Here is a 27,376-nt window from a genome sequence, read left to right as displayed (position 1 = left end):
ACAACATGTAAACTATAACAAACGACTTTTTTTTTTTTTTTTAGTTCTGACAAATTTCTTTTGAGATGTTTCTAAATTTTAATTTAGTAAACCTAGTTTCTTTTCCACAATGAGAAAATTTAAAGCTGAATTTTTGGCCTGTGGAGGTTTTTTTTTATTAGTAGTAGTAGTATTTCAGTTTGAACTCGGGGCATCACACTTGCTAGCCAAGTGCTCTGTCATTTGAGCCACTCTGCCAGCCCTTTTGTGTTGGATGTTTTCTTTCTTTCTTTTTTTTTTTTGATGGCACTGGAGTTTGAACTCAAGGCCTCAAGTTTGCTAGGCAGATGTTCTTACTGCTTTTGCCACTTGGCCAGCCCTGTGTCTAGTATTTTCTAGATAGGGTCTCCTGTTTTCCTGGACTGACCTCAAACCAAAATATTCCTGATCTCTAACCCCCAAGTAGCTAGGGTTATAGGCATGAGCCACCAACACCCAGCAAGTGATCTGGTTTTATTCAAAGCCTTAGTATCAGAAGTAGAAATTATGTAAAAGATACAGAAAAGGAGTATAAGAAATTCTAGAAATATGGTGTGAGTTACAATATGATATAGGAACAAAGCCTTAAGTGTGTATCTGGGAAATTTGGAGAGTAAATTTCTTGATTCAGCTCTTGATTGTATCTGGATTCTGGAAGGATAAAATATAGTATCTTGGTGATAGAAGAAGCTATGGAATGAATGTAGGCCCTTTTTTGCCCCAAGTAGCTTTAAGGAATGGAAGCCTTATTCTTGGCAGTTCTTTGTCAGTGTAGTAATCAGAAACATTTTGAGTATGAAAACCTCAGTCAAACTAAAATATTTAAATGGAGTTTGTACAGTCAACCTTATAGAAAAATTGTTTGATTAATTTGTAAAGAAGAGAAATGTTAGAAAAAAATAGTACTTGACTACCGTGTTGGTGCTTGTTCTCTTTACTCTCACTAAAGATTAGGATTTGACTCAAATTTATGTATAATTTGTTATTAGCAGGACAAGTATTCAGTTTTAAATAACAAAAAGTTACTCAAAAGTAAAAACTAAAAACAAAAATCAAAAGAAAAATTAGTATGTCAAACTCATTAATAGATGCTGGTTTTCTCCCCCCCACCCTTTTTTTTCCTCCAAATGTTTGGGATTGAATCCTTTAGTCATTCCATATAACCCTTCCAGTCATGAGAGTTTGGACCAAGTTGGTGAAGAAAAGGAGGTAAGATAATCTGTCTTCCATTTTTTAGTAAGACAGTGAGTGACCATTTAGAAAGGTGACACATTGGCCTGCTTAGATTTTAAATCCTAATGGTGAAGGACAGCAGTGATTTTGAATGATTCAATTTAGTAATTTAGTCATTAATATAAATTAGGAAATAATTTCCTTTTAAGGTAGCATAATAAATTATAATATAAAACTTGTAGTGAAATGATTGTTGGCACTCACTTCTACTCCCAATTTGGTTTCTTGAAGACAACTCTCTTCAGCCATTTCTAGTTATGTCAGTAATGTTTAGAGCTCTGTTTTTCCATTTTTTAACTTTATATACTTCTGGCCATGAAAGATTTAATTCACATACCCTCCCCCTTTTCCTTTCTCTTTCCAGTGTTTGATTGGTGTATTATGTTTTGCTCTTTTCTCAATTATCATTTGAAAAATCCAGCTTTCTATTACAGACAATTTCAAATGTAGAAATGTAGACAGAGTAGTATAACAAAGTCCCCGGATGTAGTATCCAATTAATTGTCAACACATAACCAATCTTGTTGTCTATCCACTTACTTTACTTTTATTGTGTTTGGAAGTAAATGTGTTGGTCACCTATCTCATAACTTAGTTTCTTATTTTATTTTAGTCAATGTCTTTTGGGTTTTGTTTTATTTATTTATTTACTTATTTATTTTTATTTTATTTTATTTTATTTGACACAGGGTCTTACTATGTAGCCCAGGCTGGCCTGGAACTTGCTATGTAGCTCAGGGTGGCCTCAAACTCTGAATCCTCCTGCCTCAGCCTCCTGAGTGCTAGGATTATAGGCATGTGTCACCAGGCCCAGCTTAGTTAATATCTTGACTTGCTTTATCAACCCCTACTCTTTTCTTCTAATTTTTCTTTTAGCTGCATACTTATTTTTACATCACCAAGGTTAACATTTATAATCCAGCCTGCAGTTGTTACATAATCATCCCCATTTTGTTCATAGGTTGAATGAGTCAGACAAAGGAGGAAATGCCTAGTATTTAGGAATGAATCCTCTGTTTTTCTGGCACCATCAGTTGCTAATATTTTATTTAGTTGTAATGCTCCTGTGTAGCTTTTTGTTCTAACAGAAATTCTCACTGCCATAACTAGTGCTACTAGTACTACTACTATTTTGGTGTGGTTGTTTACCAAAAACTCATCTGCCTTTAAGATCTCTAATATCTTTTAAATTGTAGAAATACATGTAGAAGAGTGCACAGATCATGAGTAGCTAGATTAATTTTCATAAAGTGAACACTATGTAATGATAACTGGGAACAAGAAATAGGATCTGCCATGCTTGCTTCAGCACCACATATAATAAAATTGGAATGATATGAAGAGAATTAGCATGGCTGCTGTGTAAGGATGACATGCAAATTTATGAAGCGTTCCGTATTTTTCCCATTAAAAATTGTTTTAAAGAGGGGAGGGTAAGTGCAAAGAGTAATGGAGGGAGTTAATTTGATCAAAGTACATTATGTGCATGTATGGAAATATCACAATAAATCCCCTTTATACAATTAACATACACTTATTTTAAAGAAAAAGGAAAAATGGTTAGCAAAAAAAGGAAAGAAACAGAACCTACCAACATCCTAGAGGACTGTGTTGCGCCTTCTCCTAGACTTCTCCTGAAAGTAAGAATTGTCTTAACACCGCAGATTAGATTTTTCTCTTCAAATGAATGGACTTATATAACCTGTATTTTTTGGATCTGGCTTCTTGCATATAGCATAGAATCTTCACATGGTGTGATTCAGCTTTATTTCTTACAGCAGTGTTTCATTTATTTTCACTGTCATTTCAGTTTATCTATCCTAGTGATTTTCCTCTTATTTGGGGATTTTTATGATATGCTGCTCTTGAAGATTCATACACATACAAGTATTTCTTTTCTTTTTTTTTTGGTGGTACTGAGGTTTGAACTCAGGGCCTCATGCTTGCTAGGCAGGCGCTCTACCACTTGAGCCATTCCACCAGCGGTTCTTTCTGTTGGGTGTTTTCATGATCGGGTCTCTGGAACTATTTGCTGGGACTAGCTTTGAACTGTGATCCTCTAGAGTAGCTAGGATTACAGGTGTGAGCCACCACTGCCTGACTTTGCTTTTCTTGATATTCTTCACTTCAGAGAATTCATTTGTTCTTCTCATGTGGACATCCGTTGAGTATGTGCTGGTGATGTTTTGCAGTTATCTAATAAAAGACTATGCTCAGTCATCTCAATAAATTGACAGAAGTTTACATTTCTTTCTAGTCATGAATGAATTATGAGGCTTACATTGCTATCCTATACCATCTGGTACAAAGTGTGGAAAAGAATGTCTTCCTTTAGCTGAATTGCCTGTGCTTGTTTCCTGCCTGTAACTTCCCTAATGAATGTGTCAGAACCCTCTGAATTGCATATTACAAGTTTCTAATTACAAGAAATACAAGTTTCTAATATACTCTTTCATCTTGATGTCTCGTTGCAACTGCTGTATTCAATATGGACACTGTTATCCACAACAGTATCCTTTCCACATACTTTATTTCTCTATCAGCAGTACCTCCATCTTTTCTGTCATGAAAGTGTCATTTTTTTATTCATTTGTTTCCACTGCTCCCATCCCTAGAAGTTACTGTCCTTTTTAAGACGTCATTTAACATTTCTCAATTTTCCATTCCCTGTCAATTCCTATTACCACCCTTCTTACCTCAGCTCAAGAGCTCATCCTGCTTCCTGCAGATTATATGGTTTAGGATGATATAAGAAAAGAATTGGAACTTAAAATATTTGTGTGTAAAGAAAATACATTATATGTGTACCAAGGTTAGAAATAGATGCTATGCAGAAACTTCCAGATGTAACTTTTTGATACAAATTCTCTCAACAGGCAATGAACACCAGGGAAAGTGGCAAAGCTTCATCCAGTTTAGGGCTTCAGGATTTTGATTTGCTCCGGGTAATAGGGAGAGGAAGTTATGCCAAAGTACTGTTGGTTCGATTAAAAAAAACAGATCGTATTTATGCAATGAAAGTTGTGAAAAAAGAGCTTGTTAATGATGATGAGGTAAGCACAGTGATATTTTTCTACTTGTACACTGTTAAACTCTTAGCATGTATAAGATCTTGGGTTCAGTCCACACACCACAGAACAAAACTGTCAGAAATGTTGAACTGCTTAAGTACTATTTCAGAGGAAACCTCAATATTTGTGCTTTACTTTTTCATTCTCCTTTGCTAAAAATATGCTTCAATCATGTATGATATTTAAAGTAATCTTATTATTATGTTTAAAAGAAAAAAAATCAAACCATATTCTTAGCAGGGAAAATACTTGAGCTTTGTAAAAATTTTCCACATCATTTCATGATACTAGATTTGCTAATAGTGTTTTTCTTTTTGTATTATATAAAGTTTTGTGATTATTGGTGGTTTTAATATTTAGCCTAATTAGTTAAAAACACCTTTCGTGATAATTGAATTATTAAGAACAGAATTATTCATTTTAGTAATTTCCTTTCAGTTTGACATAGATTTCTTTCATATTTTAAAATAGGATATTGATTGGGTACAGACAGAGAAGCATGTTTTTGAGCAGGCGTCCAATCATCCTTTTCTTGTTGGGCTGCATTCTTGCTTTCAAACAGAAAGCAGGTAAGATTAAAAAGTAATGGAATGACTACTGAGTTTCATACATTTTGATATATTATACAATAAGAACCTGTCTTCTATAATTCATGAAGTGGAAGTAACAAAGAAGGACCAAACAATATTGTGCTTACAGCTTCCTACTCTTCATTCTACAATCAATGATAACAATTTGATATTGGATCAGTAATAGGAAATGACTTGCTACAGGTGGAAAAAAAAATAACAAAAAACCCAGGTCATGATAATGGAAACCCCACCTTTTGAATATCTCCAGGATTCTAACTTTATGAATTAATATTTCCTAGAAGAGGGAAAATCCTAACTTCTTTACCGTGACAGTCAAAAATGACTTACCATGTAGCTATGGAATGGGAGTGAGTGGCTCTGGATTGCAGGTGGTACTACTTTGGAAGAGTAGATTATGAAGTGTTATCATGCTGGTTTACCTTGTGTCTTTTATATTCTTGATGCCTTTTGTTTCCACTGGATTCTTGGCATCTTTTAAAGGCTGAACCAAAGAATACCCTCTGCATTGCAACTGGGTTTCTATATGTTTAAAATACAATGCTACACCACCTCATTTTGAATTTTCATTTCACGGATCTTCTCCTGTGTTTTAGATTGTTCTTTGTTATAGAGTATGTCAATGGGGGAGATCTCATGTTTCATATGCAGCGACAGAGAAAACTTCCTGAAGAACATGCCAGGTATATTTTTTGTTCATTGTGTTGGATTTTTTTCTGGCCTACATGACTTTTTATGTGCAATAGTTGAAAATAGTACATAAATAATTTATTTTGATGATAATTAGTTACTTATAAGTCATGTAGAGCTGAGCTAAAAGTTAATTTACATGATAAATTGCAAATGTTATAATGTACTGTTATAATTTACTGTTTTGTTTATTGTGTATTTAGGCTTTATCAAATTGTTACCATTCATAGCAGTGCCACAGATGATACTTTGAATTATGTACATAGCCTATATTTGTTCCTTGTTTGTTCAGCTGAACTGAGGAAAACTACCTACCTCTGGTTTTTACTATATTAAAGTCTCAGTGCTGGTTTTATACCATCCTTGCTTTTCTAGGAACTGAAGCACAGAGTAAGAGTTCAACTTCCTACTCTAGAATTAAGTAGTTAGAAGGTGTGTGTAATGAACCTCAAGCACCATTATGACATCATGCTGCCAAAGCTTGAGTGTTTCTCTTCTGTTATTCAGACCAGAAGTTTTGACTGTCACCAGTGAATTGGTGGCAGGTTTTAAAAGTTAATTCTTTAATATTAAATTTTATAGTAGTAGAATAGTGTTTTTTAATTCCTCTTCTAGAATCTTGGTGTGGATTTTATGGTTTGAATAGTCAAATCTTAATATTCTCTTTTTTTAAAATTTTTATTTTATTCATATGTGTATATAATGTTTGGGTCATTTCTACCCCCTTTCTGCACCCCCTCCCTCACCCCCCACCCCCTCCCTCTCCTCCCCATCCCCTCACTACCAGGCAGAAACTATTTTGTCCTTATCTCTAATTTTGTTGAAGAGAGAGTATAAGCAATAGTAGGAAGTACCAAGGGTTTTTGCTAGTTGAGATAAGGATAGCTATACAGGGAGTTGACTTGCATTGATTTCCTGTGCATGTGTGTTACCTTCTAAGTTAATTCTTCTTGAACTAACCTTAATATTCTCTTTTAGACTTATCACTGGTTCTTAGTTTTTTAGGGGTCACTGGTCTCTTAGAGAAATGAGGAAAGCTATAGGACTTCTCTTCTAGAAATTATACATGTAAACTGGTCATAGTGGTTCACATGTGTAATTCCTCTTGTGAGGTGGAGGCAGGATGATCATGAGTTCAGGGCCAACCTGGGCTATATAATGATACTGTTTAAAAAAAAAAAAAAGAAAAGTGTACATGTACATACAGTTTTTTCCTATAGTTGTAGACATACGGACTGCCAGAAGTACATGCAAGGCCCCAGATGAGAACCCCTCTTTGAGATTTTCAAATTAATAATTTCATGAGAAATACAAGTTTATATTAGACTAGAACTTTTATAATTGTATTTTGGGCTCAGATCTTTTTAAGGTGGTAGTCTAGTTTTTTATAGTAGTTTTAAAAATTATTAGGAGAAAACTGAAATAATTTTTACGTTTCCATCTGCAGATGAGAATAAAATTTACATACCTTCCTTTAAAAAATTATCAGTTTAGGACTGGTGGAGTGGCTCAAGCGGTAAGAGCACCTGCATAGCAACAGTGAAGCCCTGAGTTCAAACTCCAGTACCTCCAAAAACAAAACAAAACAAAAAATTACCAGTTTAAAAATTGTGGATCCAGTGACTTGTTTTTTATTTTATTTTAGGTTTTACTCTGCAGAAATTAGTCTAGCCTTAAATTATCTTCATGAGCGAGGGATAATTTATCGAGATTTGAAACTGGACAATGTGTTACTGGATTCTGAAGGGCACATTAAACTCACTGACTATGGCATGTGTAAGGTGAGGAAATACTTCTAGTCTTCCTCAACTCATAAAATTGTCTTGGTAAAATAACTTCATATTTAAAGATGGGGAAATAATTGCTGCTTTGTTTAGGGTAAGTTTTGGAATTCTAGGAGGATTCTATATTTATAGAATCTCATATTTCTGTGTTATATGTGCTACAATAGGAGTTAATTTGCTTTTATTGTCTTTAACTTTTTGTCTTAAAAGCTGTGACACTATTTGAGAAAATTTGGAAATAAAAGAGATCTGTAATTCCATTACTTTAGCACAGCATTTGCATATCACCTTCAAGCCTTTGCCATTTAATACCAATTCACACATTTAGGATTTTCCTTGGAAGTCTAATCTTTTTTATATTTAAATTTTCAAGTAAGAATTTTAGTTACTCTCAGAACGTCTTCTTTTTTAAAATAAACTATTAACTTTTAAAAAATATTATTAGTATATGATAGTTACACAAGGGGTTTCATTGTGGTATTTCCATATATGCATATATTGTTCTCGGGTTTGGTTGTTCCCCTGTTACTCTGCCTTTTCTCCCACTCCACTTCTTAAAATGGCTTCAGTAGGTTTCAGTGATCCATACTAATATGTGTATTGAAAGTGCCACACCCATATTCACCCTCCTCTATCTTCTGGACTTACCCTTCTCCATACACACATGAGCTGTTTTATGTTCCTGCCCTTTGTTGTGTGTAGAACACATCTTTATTCTTGGTGTTTGATTCTTTTGGTAACAGTGTTTCATTTAAAGGTCTGATCTTTTTCCCTAAAATGTATAGAGAACTATTCTAACTACTAAAGTAGCTGAAATTATCTTCACAAGTGTGTAAATGTGTGAATTGCATTATCCACTCATCTGAAGGAAGTACCACCAGACCTAGAGATTTCTAAATGCTACATTATATAAGTCAGCCTAATGGTATTAAAGATTCACCCTTATCTGCTGCATACATTATAAAATAAAATCTTTATTTAAAAGCAAATTATGGATAAAAGTCAAAGCCATTTTTCTTATACTACTAAATTTTTCTATTATGTAAATTTTCAGTAATAAATAATTACAAAGTTTAGTGAATAGAACTGCTGTGTGTCCTTCACTTATATTTTTGTTATCTTTTTGATCTCCGTATCATTTTTAGCTAGGGATTTTCTCCTCCTCTGATTTAAGAAAAGGTAACAGTAATTATCATTATTAATTATAATTCTCAAAAAATAAAACTAAACAAAAATATGAAGAATATTGACTTTGTTACAAAATCTACAAATTAAGGCCGTGCATGGTGGCTTATATCTGTAATTCTAGCTACTCTGGAGGGTAGGGATCAGGAGAGTCGAGGTTTGAGGCCTCCATCTCAATCCATAAGCAAGATGTGGCAGGGCACACTTATCCTAGCCACACAGGAGGCCATAGGAGGATCATAGTCAGCCCCGGGCAAAAACATGAGACCCTGAAAAATAACTAAAGCAAAAAAGAGGGCCAGGGATGTAACTTAGAGCACTTGCTCTGAGTTACTCCAGTAACCCTTCACCACCACCCCCCCCCCCAAAAAAAATTGAGACCTTTTTTGGCCTATTAGATACTGGTTTTAAAATTAGAAACTGAATTTACAAGAGGTTAAGGAAATGGCATTATCAGTCACTGATGGGTATATGACTTATTACAATCTTTGGGTCTAGAGGCATAACTCAGTGGTAGAAAGTGTGTTTAGCATGCATAAGGCCCTACGTTCAATCCCCCACCCCTCCCAAAACAATACATTACAACGTTTTGTAAAGCAGCTTGATAGGGATGTATGAGGAATCTTAAAGATGGCCATATTCTGTGATTCAGTAATTCTACCTCTTGGTCTACAAGGAGTTATGACCAAAATTTTTACTGTAGTTTATGATAAGTATTATGAAGTTAGTTATTAAGAGGAAATTTACAAAATATTCATAACAATATGTATATAACATTAAGTCTTAAAGTATTGAATTATTTTACTCTATTATATAGAATCACATACTGATTCTTTTTGCTATTCTATATTTTTAAAGTTATTATAATGGCCTTACATTAACAATGAAAATTAAATTATTACCAAAATGAAGGCAGGATGTTTTTCTTCCTCCCTTTCTGCCTCCCTCCTTTCTTACTGCTTTACTTCCTTTGTCTTTTGTATTCAGTATTTTTATTGAAAAATATTGGGACTGGGAAATAGCTCAAGTAGTAGAGCATCTGCCCTTCTCCCCCCCAAAAAGAAAGAAAAATAATATTTGTTATACATTTTCATTCTTTTAATTTTTTTGGCAGTGCTAGGATTTGAACTCAGGGCTTCTGCTTGAGCCGTGCCTCCAAGCCCTTTTTGCTCTGGTTTGCCCGGCCTGGCCTGGACCATGAGCCTCCTGATCTCAGCTGCTTATAATTTGGGGATGACAGTGTACCTTTTTGCCCTTGAACCTTTTTGAACCTCAAAACTGGCTTTAGATTTTATCCATAATTTGCTTTTACATTAAGATTTTATAATGTATGCTGCAGATAAGGGTGAATTTTCAATACCATTAGATTGCCCTGTATGACGTAAGCATTTAGAAATCTGGGTCTGGTGATAACTTCCCTCAGGTGAATGGAATCTCAGGCTACCTTTTTGAACCTTGAACCTCTATCCTTCCATTCTCAGCCTCCCAAGTAGCTAGGATTGCAAGCGTGAGCCCCCGGTGCCTGGCTCATTCTCATTCTTTGCAAGGATCCTCAATCATGTTAGCCAGAATCTTTGATAAATCTTAGAGATCTTTATGTTCAGTAATCTTTAAATTGACTTTTCTGCCTCTCTCCCTTCTGTAAGAGTTGCTTAGTTTTGTTAGCAGGAAAAGTCACAAGGAGAGGGATTTCTATTCAAAGACTTTACTGACAGTACTTTGTCTTTTTTCTGACACATTTCTATCTTTGTGGTGTTCAAGCTTATGGGAAATGAACACTGTGAAAATTTGAATGCTCATATCTTGTGATTTAGAGTCAATATTTAAATTTACTTAAAATCTAACCTCATGCAAATATGGAATGAATTTCTTTTGCTTGTAACAATTCCTAGGAAAATTTTAAAACAGTTGGGAATTTTTTTAATAGTTTCAATTAGTTTAATTTCTTCAGTTTCTCATTATAGGCTTTAGAGTACCAAGGATAGAGTGAAAACTTAAATTAATATCTTCAGATTTAATGTTTGAAATGTTTTTATGAACACTGATTTTATTGAGTGAAGAACTAGCCATTTTATGAATATTTTTCACCAGGGGAATTTTAGTAATGTCTATGTTATGCTGTAGATAATTTTAACTAATGATCCTACATTCAGATATTCAGGCAATAAGTGAGTGATTTAGCTAGCTCCTGCAAGCTAATACATTATATCTTGCCTCTGACTGTTGCCCTGAAAATGCATGTTATTTATCATCATTACAATCTATTGTCAATAATACAAAACAACGTCAATCTTCTTCATAATTGTTTTCATGTTAAAATAACCTATTCCTATTAGAAGTCATTTCTTAATACTTGGAATGAAAGCATATTGCTAAATGTTTCTTCTACATATTTATAACAATGTTATATACAATAGGAAAAATTTAAGAACAATATGTTCAACATACCCAGAATGTCTCTGGAAGACCACATAAGAAGCTCAAATAGCTTTGAGGGAGCTAGAACTGGATTAAAGGCAATAAGCTGGGTGTGGGAGTGCATACCTATAATCCCAGTACTCAGGAGGCTGAGGCAGGAGAATCACAAGTTTGAGGCCCTGTCTAAAAAAAAAAAAAACGGGGGGCAAGGGGGCTGGAGGTGTGGCTCAAGTAATAGAGCACCTGCCTAGCAAGCTCAAGACCCCGAGTTCAAACCTCAGTATTCCCCCCTCACTGAATGTGCTTTTTTTTCATGAAATATGATTCATTTTATTCAAATAATTTAAATTTTTGTATTAAATTTTAACAGCCATAAATTATCTTAAATGCAGTTTTACCTTAATTGAACTTTTTAGCAACATCTAATGGGAACAAGTTTTCTTCGTGCTACTTGGTAGCAACACATGATGTTAATAATGAAGGCAGTTATCCTAGTGATACATTGTTTAAGCTCAATGAATCGCCTATAGATGATGAATTTATGTCATAGATAAAAAGAGGTGAACTGAAAACAATTTTATACCTTACTTTTTCTTTCTTTCTTTTTTTTTTTATCTTTATAAAAGGAAGGTTTACGACCTGGAGATACAACCAGTACTTTCTGTGGGACTCCTAATTACATTGCTCCTGAAATTTTAAGAGGAGAAGATTATGGTAATAAATATGTGGTATTTTAGCTATTGCTGGAGGGGTGGTTTAATGTGCCAATTGCATAAGTACATGGTAGTATTTTACTACGGTACACCATAGCATTTTAATATTGATCTTATTAATATAAACATTTTTGGTCCTTTTAAAACCTACATGAAGACCCCAAACTCTGAAATCAGAAACAGTAGGACATTGGAGGTCTTTAGGGTACATACTTGAATTGCATTTTTTTAGAGACAAACACTAAAGAGTGGTAAGCACTATTCTCAGTAGTTTATATTAGCTAAGTTAACCCGCTCACCAACCTTCCAGGTAAACACTGTTGATTCCCATCTTACAGATGAGGAAAGTGATGTACAGAAAGTTTAAATAATATGCCAAGGTCATAACAGTTAAAAAGCAATAGAGTAGGAATTCAAACCATCAGCTGTGTAACTCCAGAGTCATGAGCTCTAGATGTTTGTTCAAAATTCCTGGATATTTCCTACAGGAATCTAAAAGATGGTGGGAAACTTGGCTACTTGTCAGGCACCAGGAAATACATTTATTTTATCTTAAGAAAGCATTTGACTCCTTGGGTTCTGGTCCTCTGATTTCAGCAGATATAAAGAAGAATGTGGTACTTCTGAATACTGCTGTCAAGGTGAATTCAGTAGTCTTTAATAAGGTAAAAAAAGGACCAAGTTTCAGATCAAAGGAGTTTATTCTCAGATATAATTTAATTATAACCTCAAAGCACAATAGTAGGTATTGACATGAGTCTGAAATTACAGCTGTATTTGGAGAAAAAGTTAGATTTCATTTTCCATAATCTTGTATTCTAGCATTATCTTTTAGGTGCCTATGCTTGTTGATAAGTGAAATATTTCTGTAATTCTCAGTGCCTACAATAAATAGTAGTTGTGATCCATTTAGAGTTTACTTTTTTATTGTTTATTTTCTCATTATGTGATAAAATGAATTCCAGTTACTGACTTCCAGGTATGTAAAGTGGATGATTTATTCCTTTAAAATTTCTTCCTGAAGGTTTCAGTGTTGACTGGTGGGCTCTTGGAGTGCTAATGTTTGAGATGATGGCAGGAAGGTCTCCATTTGATATTGTTGGGAGCTCTGATAACCCTGATCAAAACACAGAAGATTATCTCTTCCAAGGTAATTTGCAGTATTTTTAGAGATTTTCTATGAGTAATCTGTTCTAGAACACAAATTAGTTAGAGTGACTCAAATTATTACTTTGAGTATGAAAAAGGAGAATAAGCTGAGGATGTGACTTAAGTGGTAGAATGCTTGCACACAAGCATTCAAACCCCAGTTCCACCCAGCAAATTGTGAATATTAATCAGTTCTAAAATTATGAACAGAAAAAGAATAATTTGAGCAATATACTCTTATTGTATAAGGGCTTTTTCTATACATTCTTCCTATTTCTGTAGTCAACAGTTCCATTTGCTGTTTCCTTCTCATACTGAAAAACGTAATGAAGAGGCTTCTTTACATTGTATGTTATATATGCAAGCATTTACAAATACTCATTCTTTTAAGCCTCATAACAGCATTGGAGGAGGGAATTGTAAGCTAGAGAGTACAGTCTTTACACATGAACCCTGAGGCTGAGTGCCTAAGTTTAAGAATAGTGTGGGTCTGGGTGTGGAGGCTCATGCCTGTAATCCTAGCTACTCAGGAGACAAAGATCAGGAGGATTGGGGTTTGAAGCCAGCCCCGGGCAAGTAGTTCTCAAGACCCTATCTCGAAAATACCCAAAACACAAAAGGATTGGCAGAATGGCTCAGTCAATGAGTGCCTGCTTAGCAAGCCTGAGGTCCTGAGTTCAAACTCCAGTGCTGCCAAAAGTAAAAAAAACAGTGTGAGGAAGGATGGATCAGAAGTGGTGGGGGTGCATAATGGGGAATACTTAGAATGGAACAGAACAGAAACAAGCAGACAAGGCCAGGGACCTCTACCACATAATCCAAAGAAGCGTGACGACTGCCATAAAATTCTGTATTTAATAATTAAAGGCATCTCAGTATGGCTAGGCATTTCATATAATAGGAAATGCTACTGAGTCTGTGAAAGACATTCTTCCTCACCAGTGATTAGGAGAATATATGTTCAAATGCTATTGAACTACCTCTTCATATCCATACTTCTGGCAAAAGTTTTAGTTTAATAATAACCAGTGGTGGTAAAAGTATAAAGCAGCTGAAACTCTCATAGACTTCTAATGAGAATGAAAATTGATACAGTAGCTGAGTGCAGTGGCTCATGCGTATAATCCCAGCTATTCAAGAGGCCAAGATCAGGAAGATTATAATTTGAGGCCAGTGGGCAGAAAGTTAAGACTCCATCTCTACTAATAAGCCAGGTGTAGTGGTGTGTGCCTGTCATCCTAGCTGTATGCTGGGAGGCATAAATAGGGAGATTGAAGTCCAGCCTGACTCAGGCAAAACCACAAGACTCTGTCCAAAAAACAGATAAAGCGAGAAAAAGGTTGGAGGCATGACTCAAGTGGCAGAGTGCTTACCTAGCAAGCATGAGGCCCTGAGTTCAAACCTAGTAACAACAAAAAAAAAAAAAAAAAAAAGAGAGAGAGGGAAAATTGATGCAATAGTTTCAGAGAATAATTTCATTACTCAATAAAATAAAATTGTGTATTATATGTGGAAGCATTTTGTAAATGTTAATTCTTTTAAGCCTCTATTTCATGTAAAATAGAAATTTTATGTTATTCCTGTTTCACAGGTGAGGAAATAATGTAGTCAAAGAATAAAGTATGCATGTAAATAATAAATACAGTGTTCAGATAAGAGGCTATCTCTAAGGAGGAGAGAAAGATAGGATTGGGAAAATACACGAGGCACTTAGTCGTGTATGTAGTATTTTTTCTACTGGACTGCCTTAAAATATTTCATAATAAAAATGTAAAGATTAAAGCCATGTTAAAATTAAACATAATGCCATAATTTTTTTATCTTTTTAGTTATTTTGGAAAAACAAATTCGCATACCACGTTCTCTGTCTGTAAAAGCTGCAAGTGTCCTGAAGAGTTTTCTAAATAAGGTATAAATTGTGTATAAAACTCTTTTGTTGTTTGTGTCTACTTATATAAGTCAAGCTGGTAAGTAGAGGCTCAGGCAACATAAAATTCCAAAACATCTAACATTTTCAGTTAGGTCTGGAATGTCTCTTAAATAAAGAACAATGGACAGCATTAGCTCCTGAGGTGAATTATCCTTTCCATTTTGCCAATATAATTTACTCCCAGCTATGTACTGCATTACTGCTTTTAATGTAAAAAAAAAAAAAATGTGTGTATATACATATATAGTGTTGGGGGTTAGCTACAGTTGTACTTTCAGCTCTGTTTTTCTATTTTCTCTGCATCATTATCCATAGAACCTGTTCTTTACAATGTATTTTTTGAGCACTTGGACAGTAGTGTTCTCTACATACTATTATTGCAAAAACCCTGTAATTAGATAAAATTCAGAAAAAATGAAATATCTTAAAAATCTGAACATCATTGTTGCTTGTTGCAGTTAGTAAGCTAGAAGAGTTTTAGGATTTAAGACTGATTTGGGGAGTCATAAATTCTACTTTAAATGAATGCAGTATAGAAAGTAGGTTGGTACACATTTATTTTCTAATGTAAGTTGATAATGATGAGTCTTAATGAAATCAGAAATTGAAGCTTATTTTAGATGACTACTTTATGTGAGGAAAGAGTTAAACTTGAAACCTCATCTTCCACATAGTGACACATGAAGGTAAGAGGTGTTAAACATGAAATGAAATGATGCCTTTTATCAGAAAGAAAATGGGAACATGTCCTAATTCACAGTAATAAGCCAAAACCTTATAAGTTACAAGCTCCTTCTCAGTCCAGTGACTCAGATAACAGTTGTGTCATTATCATAGACAAATGATGCTTTTTTGCTGTAATTGAGCATAGTGCTTTAAAATTGGTAAACTTATGGTAAAGTTTTAAGGTTTCCACATTTTAACCAACACTGGCAGTGCCAGAGAAATGATTGGGTGCTGCTCAAATGATGCTGCTCTTCTCTTTCTCCTCCCATTTCTCTTTAGCAGGAAGTGGCAATGAGTCTCTGTTTTAGTAGCGTAAGTGGAAAAAGAGCCATGAGGAAATCGTATCTGTCACAAGCTTCAGTTAACGCACTTGGGTATAGTGTTCGACGGACCATCTTAGCTTCGGAAATAAAGCCATCATGTAATAGGCACAAAAACAGAGGTCACAAAGGTGAGCTATTTTAAAACATGGCATTCATCAAGTTCTTGAAACTTTTATTTCTACCACAGGACCCAAAGGAACGATTGGGTTGTCATCCTCAAACAGGATTTGCTGATATTCAGGGACATCCATTCTTCCGAAACGTCGATTGGGATATGGTATGTAAATTTTTATTGTTTTCTGTATTAGGTTCCATTATTACCTTGAGCCAAATTTTATTGTCTTTGAAAGAATGTTGAAAAAGTAGTACATCATAGCTTAAATAATTTAAAACTGCTATCTAAAGTACTTTAAAAAAAAAAAACTCTGAAAACAAAACAATTAGAGTATTAATGTAGTAGAGTAGGTCATAATATTGTTGAGGCTTATACCGATAATCATTGTATTTATAAATGACATCTGTCATTCTTAAAATCTTATAGCCTAGGAAAACATCTGAAAGCAGAGGAGAAATGTAGAGGTGGAATTTTTCTAAGAATGCAGGCTTGAGCTGTCATCCAATATGTCTTTTTAGATGGAGCAAAAGCAGGTGGTACCTCCCTTTAAACCAAATATTTCTGGAGAATTTGGCTTGGACAACTTTGATTCTCAGTTTACTAATGAACCTGTCCAACTCACTCCAGATGATGAGTAAGTAATTCTACACATTGCAATAGTTTTAAAGTTCTTTGAACCCCTCCCCCCATTTTTAGTGGCTATTTAGTGTTTCATTTTCAGACTGTATTAAATTATATAAGCATTCTAATACTGGATATTCGACTCCATTATACTGTTAAAAATTATAGCTGTAACTGCTGTTCTTTTCTGCTTTGCTTTCCATGCATTGTCCTAATTCTCACAATAACCTTGTAAACTAGGTATTGTCATCTTCATTTTACAGATGAGGAAACCGAGGCTCAGAGAGGTTTAAGCAAAGTTACACAGCTGTCAGGTGACAGTCAGGATTCAAACCCAGATCCTACTGACTAAGGCCTATTCTCTTTCTACTGTGCTGCACTGTTCCCCTTTCAATGATGAACATCTTTGAGTTTCTAAGTTTTACCTTTAAAAATGACATCACATCCAGTCCAGCCAGCAGTGACCTGAAATATTTTTGTGTTTATGTCGCATCCTTTAAAAGTGTAGTTTAGCATAATTTGGGAATATTTTACCATTTATCTATCAGTGTAGATCCATTCTCTCTAATTTTAAGGAGGCCCTTACTGTTTGGCAGTCACTTAATTTATATCTCAATTCTTAGCACAAACAGCTGTTCCAAATGGTCTCTAATTTTTAGAAGCCTTCAGTCCTACCCCTGTTGCCATTGCTCTTAATGGATTAACCTTGCCTTAACTTGACTGCAAGGATTGAGACCTCTCTGGTGTGAGCTTGCTCCTTTTCCAGCAGTCACCAGGCCACCAAGAATTGCTCTATAACTCTTGGCAACCTTTTTCTTGTTCCCTACTCTGGAGGCTCTCTCTCTTTGCAGGAGGTGCCCCTCCCAGTTTTCTAGACCTGTTTTCTTTGTTTCCTCTGGGATTTCATTTTGTCATTTAGTTCATTGCTCTACCTTCCTTGATTTATTTTTTTCTAGCTTCTTTCCCTTTCCCTATAAAAATGCTGGGTTTTTTTTTTTTTGTCTTTTTGATATTTTTCCCCTGAATCTTTACCCCCTCTTTGCACTAACACATTTTTTCCCTCATTTTCTTTTAATCTTTTGACATTTTAAAAAATAGTTAGTGGATACTCTTGGTAAAAGAAGAATGAGTCAATAGTTTTTCTGTCAAATTCCATTAAAATAGGCCAACATTGATTGTCTTGCGAACATTTTTAACCCCTTTAAATTTTAACCTGCTCCTACAACTTTTGAAAGTCAAGTTGACTTAATTTCTAAGTTATAAGGCAATTTTTTTTTTGTGTGTCATTCCTTGTTTCCCCTGATAGCTATAAAGCATTTGGCATTCATGCCCTTCCCTTAGGTAGCATTGCCCATCCTAATTTTCCTTCATCTCCATTACCTGTCATCTTTTTTTCCCCTTTCCTCTTGAGACCAGGATGCCCGGTGGTTCTGTTCATGGCAACCTTCTCTTTGCTGTATGCAATTTGTACCTTGGAGATTAACCAGCCCTGTAGTGTGGATACTAGCTATTTAAAAATGACTTCTAGCTAAATTGGCAAGTTGTTATTGAGCAAAAGGCACTATGCTAAGTACTAGACAAAGACATCAGGATAGTCCAATCTCATAGAAAGCTTACTGTCTACTAGAAGAAAGATCTGTACCAAATTGTTATTCCTGACAGCATTGTGTATTTGAAAGAACACTGGATTTAATCAAAAGATAGGAGTTTGAATCCCGATGCCACCTCTTACCAACTGGGTAACCTTGGATATGAATTGTTAACTTCTCTGAGCCTATTTCTTTTCATACTGTCTGCCTTACAAGATTCCTGTGACGAATAAATGGTGGTTTCAGAAGCATCTAACTCTGCTGTGATCACTCTCCTGAACAGCATTTCCATATGTTTAATATCTTCTTTAGTGCATCAGATAAATACTTCAGTATATGATCATCTAAAATCAACGTAATAGCCCTTTATGGTCTCTTTTTCTATTGATACCACTCAGTTCTGTGTTATTTCCTGTGTGTATTCATTATACCACCAAGTAGTCCTTTCATTTAGATTCAAAATGTCAGTAATTGACTCCTCTTTTTTCCTTAATAGATTATCTAATACCTACAGTTGCCAAGTCTTTGTGTATGTTTCCTTTATTCATCATTTGTACTTGAGCCTTTTTCTTTTCATTTCATTGCTATAACTGTAGTTCTGGTCTTGTTCAAATCATGCCAAGAGTGTTAACAGCCTCCTAATTGACTCCAACACTTTACTATGCAGCCTATTCTGTATACCTCACAAAAAGTCACTCCAATTCTTTAACACCTTTAATCAGAATCCTTCATTAACTCCTGCATTGCCTGTCAGATAACTGGTATTCTCTTGGCTAGCATTCAAGCCCACCCCCTTCAGCCTGACTTCCCAGCCATATCTCTTGCTATAACACAAATGGTGTTCTGATCAGTCTCAATTACTAACCGTTCCTTTCAGTGTCACTATCTGCCTCTTCTTGCTCATGCCTCTCTATTCCTCCATTTTTCCCTACTGAAATCTTCTTTCCCATCTTTCAGAGCCACCTCAAATGTAACTAGATCTTTGATGGATTGAGGTGAAATTCCTCAGAATGTATATTACTGGCTTCTTTGATCTAGTCATCCTCCCAGCATCATCTACCACTTAACACCCTTCTATTCCTGTGTTCTAACTCTGAGAAATTACCTGCCTTTCTCCATACCTACCCCAGTCTTTCATAATTTCATTAAGTGTTTTTAGAATGAATGCTGCCTGCCTTGATTTCTCCAAGTGGAAAACACCCATCTTTACCACTGTGGTTAGAACAGGACTTAGCTTATTGTGTATGAAATTTAGCAGATACTTGCTTTCTCTTATGGCTTTCCAGTGTATGTTACTCCTGCCTCCTTCAAGGAAAGGGTGTACCCTCTGTAACTGTGCTCTGCAGTGCAGCATGTACATTTATTGTTAAAATGTTTAATAGTACTACTCTTACTGTATATTAAACTAGAAGCCTGGTGTAACAATGCCATTGTCTTCCCTCTCTGTGACCCATTGTCTCCCTGTGGTGTTCTCTCCTTATTCCAGGTCTCTCAGTGTACTTGTTCGTATTGCCTTTTCCTTTTGGCTAACTTCTTCTGGCCTTCTCTTCACCATCTTCCATTTGGCTGTTGAGGTGACTACTAAATTGAATGCTAATTTAGATGCTCACCTTAATTAAGAATGTTGTTCAGATCAAAAATTAAAGTTGCTGGCATCATCGTAATTTGTGTCTTTTAAATTCCCAGTCCATTACAGCCTTTTGGCTCTAAGATTGCCTTTTTTTTTTTTTCCCCCCTCAATATTCTTCTTGATTCTTCTAGAATATGTTTTGGGATTAAGCTAAGATCTTGTATTTTTTTTCTCCACAATTTATAACAATAGCCCTATTTTTTTGTTGTTATTTATCTTGTTTTACCATTTCAATTAAAGGTCAAAGGGATCTTGATTATGGTGAAAATTAATTTATTTTTCTTTCAACAGTGACATTGTGAGGAAGATTGATCAGTCTGAATTTGAAGGTTTTGAATATATCAATCCTCTTTTGATGTCTGCAGAAGAATGTGTCTGATCGTCATTTTTCAACTATGCATTCTGCTTATGTTGCCATTTAATGCATGGGTGAACTTATCGTCCTAGATACAGTTAACTCTTATATGTGCCACTACAAAAAACCCAAACACTGAATATCCTCTATTATAAGCTATAGGAATCAATTATTACATGTAAGTGTAACTGTGAAAAAAGAAATTAAAACTAGCTTCCAGACAATCATGTCAAAATTTAGTTATACTGATTGCTGAGTAATGAAGTTATCTTTTTTGTTTAAAGGAAGTACCACTGCTTTTAAAAGAAAATCTCTGTTGCATTAGGGCACATAGTGGGATGGCATCATAATCCTCCCATAATTTTTCTTACTTTGTGTTAAGTCATGTGAGGGTTTAATTTTGGAATAAAAAGGTTAATTCAAGCTGTTGTATACATTTTTTATATTACATGTTGGTTTTGGAGTTCCTATGTTTAAAAATCCTATAAATTTTCCATTGCCTTAGATAATTGCATTATTGATTTATAAAGCAACAGTTATTAAATTTGTAACAAAAGGTACTGCTTGCTTAGAATTGGGGGATACAGATTCTTCTTCTTCTTTTTGGTACTTGGTATTGAGCTCAGGGCTTGTGCTTTTCTAGATAGGTACACTGTCACTTGAGCCATGCCTCCAGTCCCAAATTCTTCGCAAGTTAAAAAATAGACATGTTTTTATTAAGAATCAGATTCCAAAACATTAGCTATTTTTAAAAGCTGGCATGAGTCATTTGCTTTTTTTTTTAAATAGGGAGGTAGATTCTGAGTTTATCTTTTTAGTGAAAAGTTTAGCTGACGTGTTAATGTACGTACTTCAGAAGACCCAGGATGCAGTTGGGTGAAGAATTGCTCAGCGTGTAGAAAGGAAAAAAACCCCAGAAATCTGAAAAAAATACATAAAAGTGCAATGGTAATATTTATTTCTTATTGGAGAGTGAATCCTACAGTTGCTTTTTGTGATTTGATTGAAATTAGGGGGCACTCCCTTGTTACCAACTTATTACTCAGTGGAGGCAGAATGTATAATAGTTTTCCTTATTATTTAGTATATAGGAAAAAAGTTACCTTCTAAGTATAATATCTTAACTATTCTGGTTTCCTCCCCAAAACCACATTAGCTATACTTTTGAGCCCTAGTTATAGAGTCTTCAATGAAATAATAATAATAATAATAATAAAGTAAACATGAGTAAATGTTTAGAACACATGTACTCACACACCTCACAACCTCACAGTTCCTGCTCCTTTACTGAGTTTTTATTTAATGGTAACAAATATAACACATAGTAAAATATATTTCAGGGAAAGATTACCTGAAGAGTTCTTCAGGTTATTTTTAATACTAGTGTTTAGTGATTTTTATTACTTAAAAAGGTACCAAATATAGCATCATTCTGTTTATTTTTATGCAAAGGACTTAAAATGATTATCTAAATAAATTACAGTTGTCCAATCTAAGTAAAATTTAATTTTAGGGAAGCCATCTAGTTTTAAACTTACAATGATTTAAAATATCTACATAGGCATTTAGTAAGTTCCTTTTTTTTTTTTGATGCTACATTTCATTAGAAATGTAATTTCCAAAGTTTGTGATTGTGTATTCTCATTTCTTCAAATAACTAAGTCTGAAAGCAATGAAAAACTCCAGACATAAAAGCCAAATAAATGCAGTAAAACACACATCTGAAAGCAAATGTTTATATACATTCACATTTATTGAGAGGCATATATGTTTCTTTTAATACCTGAAACTTGTTTTAAACAAAAAGCAGTATTTACTTTACGTCATAAACTTATAGAAAATTCTGACATCTTGTGTGAGAAATATGTTCATGATCTTGCTTTTAAGTGGTGCTGTTTCCTGTTGGACATTTTAGAATGTGGACTAATTACCTAGGAAGTTTATTTAAAATGCACATTACTGGGTCCACCTTATAATTCTGTTGAGCTTTTGGACCACATTTTGAAAAACATTTTCTTCAGGTGATTCTTTTCTTTTGTCCTGTGGTTAAATATTAGACTGTTTGTGATAAAAACATTTTAAGATTTAAGCAATAAATTATAATCTTACACACGTTTTTAACAAATTTTAAATGAATGAGTTAGATCTCTTCCCTGTCCCCACCCCCACCAAAACCTATTACTTTTCTACCAGTAACCTACAAGTGACGAGCATTTTCTGTAATGGGGGTTTAGCCATTATTAATGGTAGTCTTGTTTTTAATCTTTTTTTAAACATAAGATTTATTGTGTATATTTTATACAAAATTGGATTACAAATATGTTTTTGTGTTCTATTTTTTTTTTTTTTTGCAGTCTTTTAAGTGCCATGCCAGTTCTTTTTTACTATATAAAAGTTCTCTCAAAATACTTAGCAGGGGGATAAGTTGGTGGACCATCGGAATGATTGGTATTTTGTCTCTAAGAAATAATTTATTTTGCATAAGCATGTGGTCAGATCATTTTATGCATGTGCAGCCAGGATTGAATATTACGTATTATGCTTGTTCAGTGCTGGTACATTTATTTTGTAAATTTTTTTGTTTTGATTTTTTGTCATGTAGATACTGCCTTCATCACTACAGTGTAATCTGTATTTGTGTACTTTTTTATACGTTAAAAATCTTTAAATAAAATGTTTAATACCCATCAAGAGTGGACCTTTTTTTAAAATCATATACCTTCTTATATGTATGCAGTAAAATACACATCTGAAAGCAAATGTTTATATACATTCACATTTATTGAGAGGCATATATGTTTCATGAGTTCTGGGTTGCAAAAGAGGATTTAGTTTTTTCCCCTGTCTATAAATCTTTGTCCACAAGTTAAACAAAAATACACACAAGTGCTAAGGAGTGAACCATTTTTAATATGTACCATGTCAAAAATTTGTGTCAGGACAAAAATATATCAAAATTTGTTCAGGAAAAAAATGGAAATTTTTTTTAGTTTGGAATTTTTGCTACACTTAAAACAGCACTTTGATAGTTCTGAAGCTATAACATAGACATTTACATGTTGGTTAAAAGATTCTTTAGCATATTTTTAACTTGCTTTCTGTTTCTTCTATTGGAAAACAATTAGTAAATCGGCTGAACGTGAAACATTTTAATTGGCTGTAAAACTGAAGCAGATTCAAACACATTATTCCCACATTGTGTTCTGCTGCGACCTATTGTATTCTAAAAGGCTAGAACTTCTTTCTCAATAGCCAGTGTCCGTATATGAACAAGTAAGTGTAGCCCTGGTGTCCCACCGTACTGTCCTCTTTACAACTTTCCTTCACAAGGAAAATGGCATCTTAAAGAGCCTTTACTTTTTTTTTTTTTTTGACAGTGCTAGCGTTTGAACTCAGGGTCTCATGCTTGCTAGGCAGGTACTCTACCACTTGAGCCACTCTGTGAGCCCTTTTTTCTGTTGGGTATTTTTGAGATAGTCTCAAACTACTTGTTCAGGCTGGTTTTAAACCACAATCCTGATCTCTGCCTCCCTAGTTGGTAGACTTACAGATGTGAACCACTGCTGCCTGGCTTTTTTTTCTTATCAAAGAGCAAAGGACAGTATATTCAAACCACTCCTGTCTTTTTTTCTTTTCTTAATCCTAATTTTAAACAGGCAGTATTAATGAAGTGTTGTCCACGCTAACTCCCTGTATCATATCATAAATTTAGATTTCTCTTAAAGCTTTAGAGGAATTTTGCATTAGTGCATTTAGTCACTAGGACAACCAGTTTCTCCCTGAAAGGTAAAACCAGTCACTAGTCCTTGAAATTGAACAGCTTGGTTTCTGGACAACACCCAGCAGTGAGTCATTTGGGTATCTGATGATCTTTTTTCCTGGGTTCATTCTCTGCTCTAGGGCTTGACCTAGATAGCCAAGTAGTTTGTATCCACAGTTTGTTGTTACAAAATATACTGTGATTTACTAAGTGGTAGGCTAAATACAGCTAATAATAAAATAAACTCTGCCCTTGATACTCAAGATAGAGAACAAACTGAGAAAGGTGTTCATCTCCATAATAACTAGTCCACTGATAAAAGCCAAGTAAATGCAGTAAAATACATATACAGTCATGATAGATTATCAGCTTCACTAATGAAACATTTTATTGTGCTTTCTTTTCTAATTGGTCTGTTAAGCATTTTTTAGATTTATAGTATATGCCACAAAGCTTTCTGAGTTCATATATACACAATTTAAAAAATCTTCGGTCACTCATGCTCACCTGCTCTTCTTCCCTTCCTTTCCTTCCTCTCCTCCCTCTCCCAATCCTGTGAGGAGCCCATCCTGGTAGCTCAAGCCTGTAATCCTAGCTATTGGGAGGTGGAGATCAGGAGGACTTCAGTTCACAGCTAGCCTGGGCAAAAAGTTAGACCCATCTCAACTGAAAAAACTGGATGCAGTGCCATGTGCCTCTCACCCAACCTGATTGGGAGGCATAGATAGGAGGATTGGTTCAGATCTGCCTGGGCAAAAATGTTGTGACCCTATTTGAAAAATAACTACAGTAAAAAGGACTGTGGCTCAGTTGGTAGAGCCCTTCCCTACCAAGGGCGAGGCCCTGAGTTCAAACCCCAATACTGCCAAAAAAAAGAACACCAGGTTGTTTTTGCTTTTGTGTTGAGAGAGAATAGGAATTGGAATTTGCATAGGAATAGGAGTGCAAACTGTCAGATGCTTCTTAGATTTTTTTGTGATTTATATCTGAAATTTATAATTGAAATAATCCAGTTTAGAATGGGAGAGTGGTTTGGGGATGTGAAATAAGGCAGGGCAGTTCATCCTGTGGCAACTTGTGCCTTACTGGCATTCATGTGTTTTTGCCCCAGTTGCTATTTTTAATATTGGAGAAACTGAAATTGCAAGTAGTGTGACCTTTTATAGGATATCTGAAGGTCAAAACCTATGTCAGGTGGATTCACTAGACTTGAGAGTTTGTTAGCTTAAGTTTTCATCCATAGTTTAGCTGGTCAGAAGCAAATCTAAGTGTAAGAAAGAGCCTGTGAAAAAGTTCTAGCAAAATTCTTTTTTTTACCTGGTAACATTATTTATTCTAGAGCCAAATTAAAAGCAAACAAAAAGCACTGGAGAATATGTATATGAAAACATTACTGGAAGGGACAGTATTCTATTTAAATAACTAAAAAGTACCTGGTAACACTATCCTGACTGCCTTTGAGCGGTGCTTTCTACATAATCCACTTTTAAAAATAATGAGTATGTGTTTCCTTTAGATTTAAAAACTATTTAAAAATATTTCACAGAACACAATTCAGTGACCATTTTCAAGTGTTGGTCATATGTTTCGTGCTGTGCCAGGAAACTCAAAGACTGGCCAAACCATATCCCTATGTCTTGCAAAGGATTATACCAATGATTTGTTTTAAAAGATCAGAAGTTAAGAAAAACATTATCAGATTCAAATAGAAAAATGAGGCAAATACATGATCAGATAGTTCATTAAAGAAAAAAAATGTTAACATTCACTGGGGAACATACTCATCTTCAATAAACCAATAATTACCAGTTAAAGCAAGTGGGGCACATTTTCATGTTGAAAATCCCACTAGAGCCTGGGTGAGGCCAATTCCCCAGAGGCTTTAGGGGCAACGAAAACAGGAAAGAACCTCACTGAGTTCCACAAACATTTATTAAATGCCCACGGATTCTTTTCTAGCAATTTTTTTTTCTTTCAGGCAGTACTAGGGTTTAAACACAGGGACTCACCCTTGCTACCACTTGAGTCACTCCACCAGCCCTGTTTTGTGCTGGGTATTTTCAAGATAGAGTGTCTCGAGCTATCTACCCAGGCTGGCTTCAAACCACGATCCTCCTCATATCTGCCTCCTGAGTAGCTAGGATTACAGGCATGAGCTATCAGCACCTGGCCTTTTCTAGCAAAATTCTTGAGACAATTTGATAGTTTGTTTTTTCCATTAAAGGGAACTGCAGGCTGGTTTCTAGAAGTAGAGCCACATACCGGATTTAAAACTTAACATGATATAAGTTGTTTTCAATGTGGGCAGGTTGGTGAATTTTTGTATTACTCATAATCTATTTAGGAATAAAATTAGTCGAAGGCAAATTACTAAAAAGTCTTTCACATTTAATGGCCTTTTACAGAATTTATTTTTTCAGTGCTGGGGATCGAACCCAGGGCCTCAAGCATGCTGAGGTGGGCCTCTACCACTGAGCTACATCCCCAGCACAGAATTTTTTTTTTTTTTTTTTGTGGTATTGGGGTTTGAATTCAGGGCCTCACATTTCCTAGGCAGGTGCTCTACCACTTAAGCCATTCCACCAACCCTTTTTTGTGAGTGTTAGATATTTTCAAGATAGGGTCTCAGCCAGGCGCTGGTGGCTGTAATCCTAGCTACTCAGGAGGCAGAGATCAGGAGGATCATGGTTGAAAGCTAGCCCAGGCAAATAGTTCATGAGACCCTATCTCGAAAAAACACTTCACAAAAACAAGGGGCTAATGGGGTGGTTCAAGGTGTAGCCCCTGAGTTCAAGCCCCAGAATTGCAAAAAAATAAAATAAATAGGGTCTTGAAAACTACTTGCCCAAGCTGGCCTCAAACTGTGGTCCTCCTGATCTCTGCCTTTGGAGTAGCTAGGATTACAGGTGTAAGCCACTGGCACCTGGCCCAGACAAATTTTTAAGTAAAATTTTTTTTTTAGGCACTAAATTTTATTTAAGAAAGTCATATTTTTAGCTCATTTTCTTTTTTTTTCCTCTTTGAGCACCACTGGGGTTTGAACTTAGGGCCTCATGCTTTCTAGGCCAGCACTCTACCACTTGAGCCACTCTGCCAGTCCAAGACAGATATTTTTAAGGTTAAAGGTCATAAGAAGATGTGCATTTGTGAACAGTTTGATTCAAGTTTACTCTTGATTTTTTATTTTGTTTGCAGTGTTGGGGATAGAACCTAGAGCCTCACACATGGTAGACTCTCTACCATTGAGCTACATCCCAGCACTGAAATTATTCATTAATTTTTTTAAGTTTTTATTATTATATTGTACTGGGGATACATTGTGACATTTACAAAAGTCCTTACCCTATATTGTAGTTGAATTCACCCTCTCCATTCAGGAACTTAATTACTTAATTTTCTACTAGAAAATTCTGAGTCAGTGAGCCAGGCTTGGTTTTTTCTAAATTATTATTATTATATTTTTTATGTTTAAGTTT

The 27,376-nt window shown here is 35.0% G+C and overlaps 1 protein-coding gene, 2 non-coding genes and 1 pseudogene across 3 annotated transcripts in view; 2 read left to right on the top strand and 2 right to left on the bottom strand.

Annotated features, from left to right (window-relative positions):
* The window catches only part of Prkci (protein kinase C iota), a 67,027-nt gene extending 44,713 nt beyond the window's left edge, over positions 1 to 22,314 (top strand). The window contains exons 8-18 of the mRNA XM_074073802.1: positions 1,169 to 1,227; positions 4,128 to 4,304; positions 4,794 to 4,891; positions 5,509 to 5,595; positions 7,248 to 7,383; positions 11,616 to 11,703; positions 12,727 to 12,852; positions 14,681 to 14,760; positions 16,018 to 16,107; positions 16,464 to 16,579; positions 20,077 to 22,314. Coding sequence (XP_073929903.1) covers positions 1,169 to 1,227; positions 4,128 to 4,304; positions 4,794 to 4,891; positions 5,509 to 5,595; positions 7,248 to 7,383; positions 11,616 to 11,703; positions 12,727 to 12,852; positions 14,681 to 14,760; positions 16,018 to 16,107; positions 16,464 to 16,579; positions 20,077 to 20,164 — 1,145 coding nt within the window. The 3' untranslated portion in view covers positions 20,165 to 22,314. The remainder of the gene's footprint in view (positions 1 to 1,168; positions 1,228 to 4,127; positions 4,305 to 4,793; positions 4,892 to 5,508; positions 5,596 to 7,247; positions 7,384 to 11,615; positions 11,704 to 12,726; positions 12,853 to 14,680; positions 14,761 to 16,017; positions 16,108 to 16,463; positions 16,580 to 20,076) is intronic.
* Positions 2,552 to 2,654, top strand: LOC141423623 (U6 spliceosomal RNA). The gene has a single exon (XR_012448465.1). It is a non-coding gene; the product is annotated as a U6 spliceosomal RNA (small nuclear RNA).
* Positions 3,160 to 3,232, bottom strand: Trnaa-agc (transfer RNA alanine (anticodon AGC)). Its single transcript has one exon. It is a non-coding gene; the product is annotated as a tRNA-Ala (tRNA).
* A 538-nt stretch (positions 22,315 to 22,852) lies between the features above and the next one.
* LOC141423773 (small nucleolar RNA SNORA40) lies at positions 22,853 to 23,031 on the bottom strand (annotated as a pseudogene).
* Positions 23,032 to 27,376: the final 4,345 nt, after the last annotated feature.

The sequence above is a fragment of the Castor canadensis genome, chromosome 5 (genome assembly GCF_047511655.1).
Source record: "Castor canadensis chromosome 5, mCasCan1.hap1v2, whole genome shotgun sequence".
Classification (NCBI taxonomy): Eukaryota; Metazoa; Chordata; class Mammalia; order Rodentia; family Castoridae; genus Castor; species Castor canadensis.
This window is presented reverse-complemented; position numbering and strand designations above follow the sequence as displayed.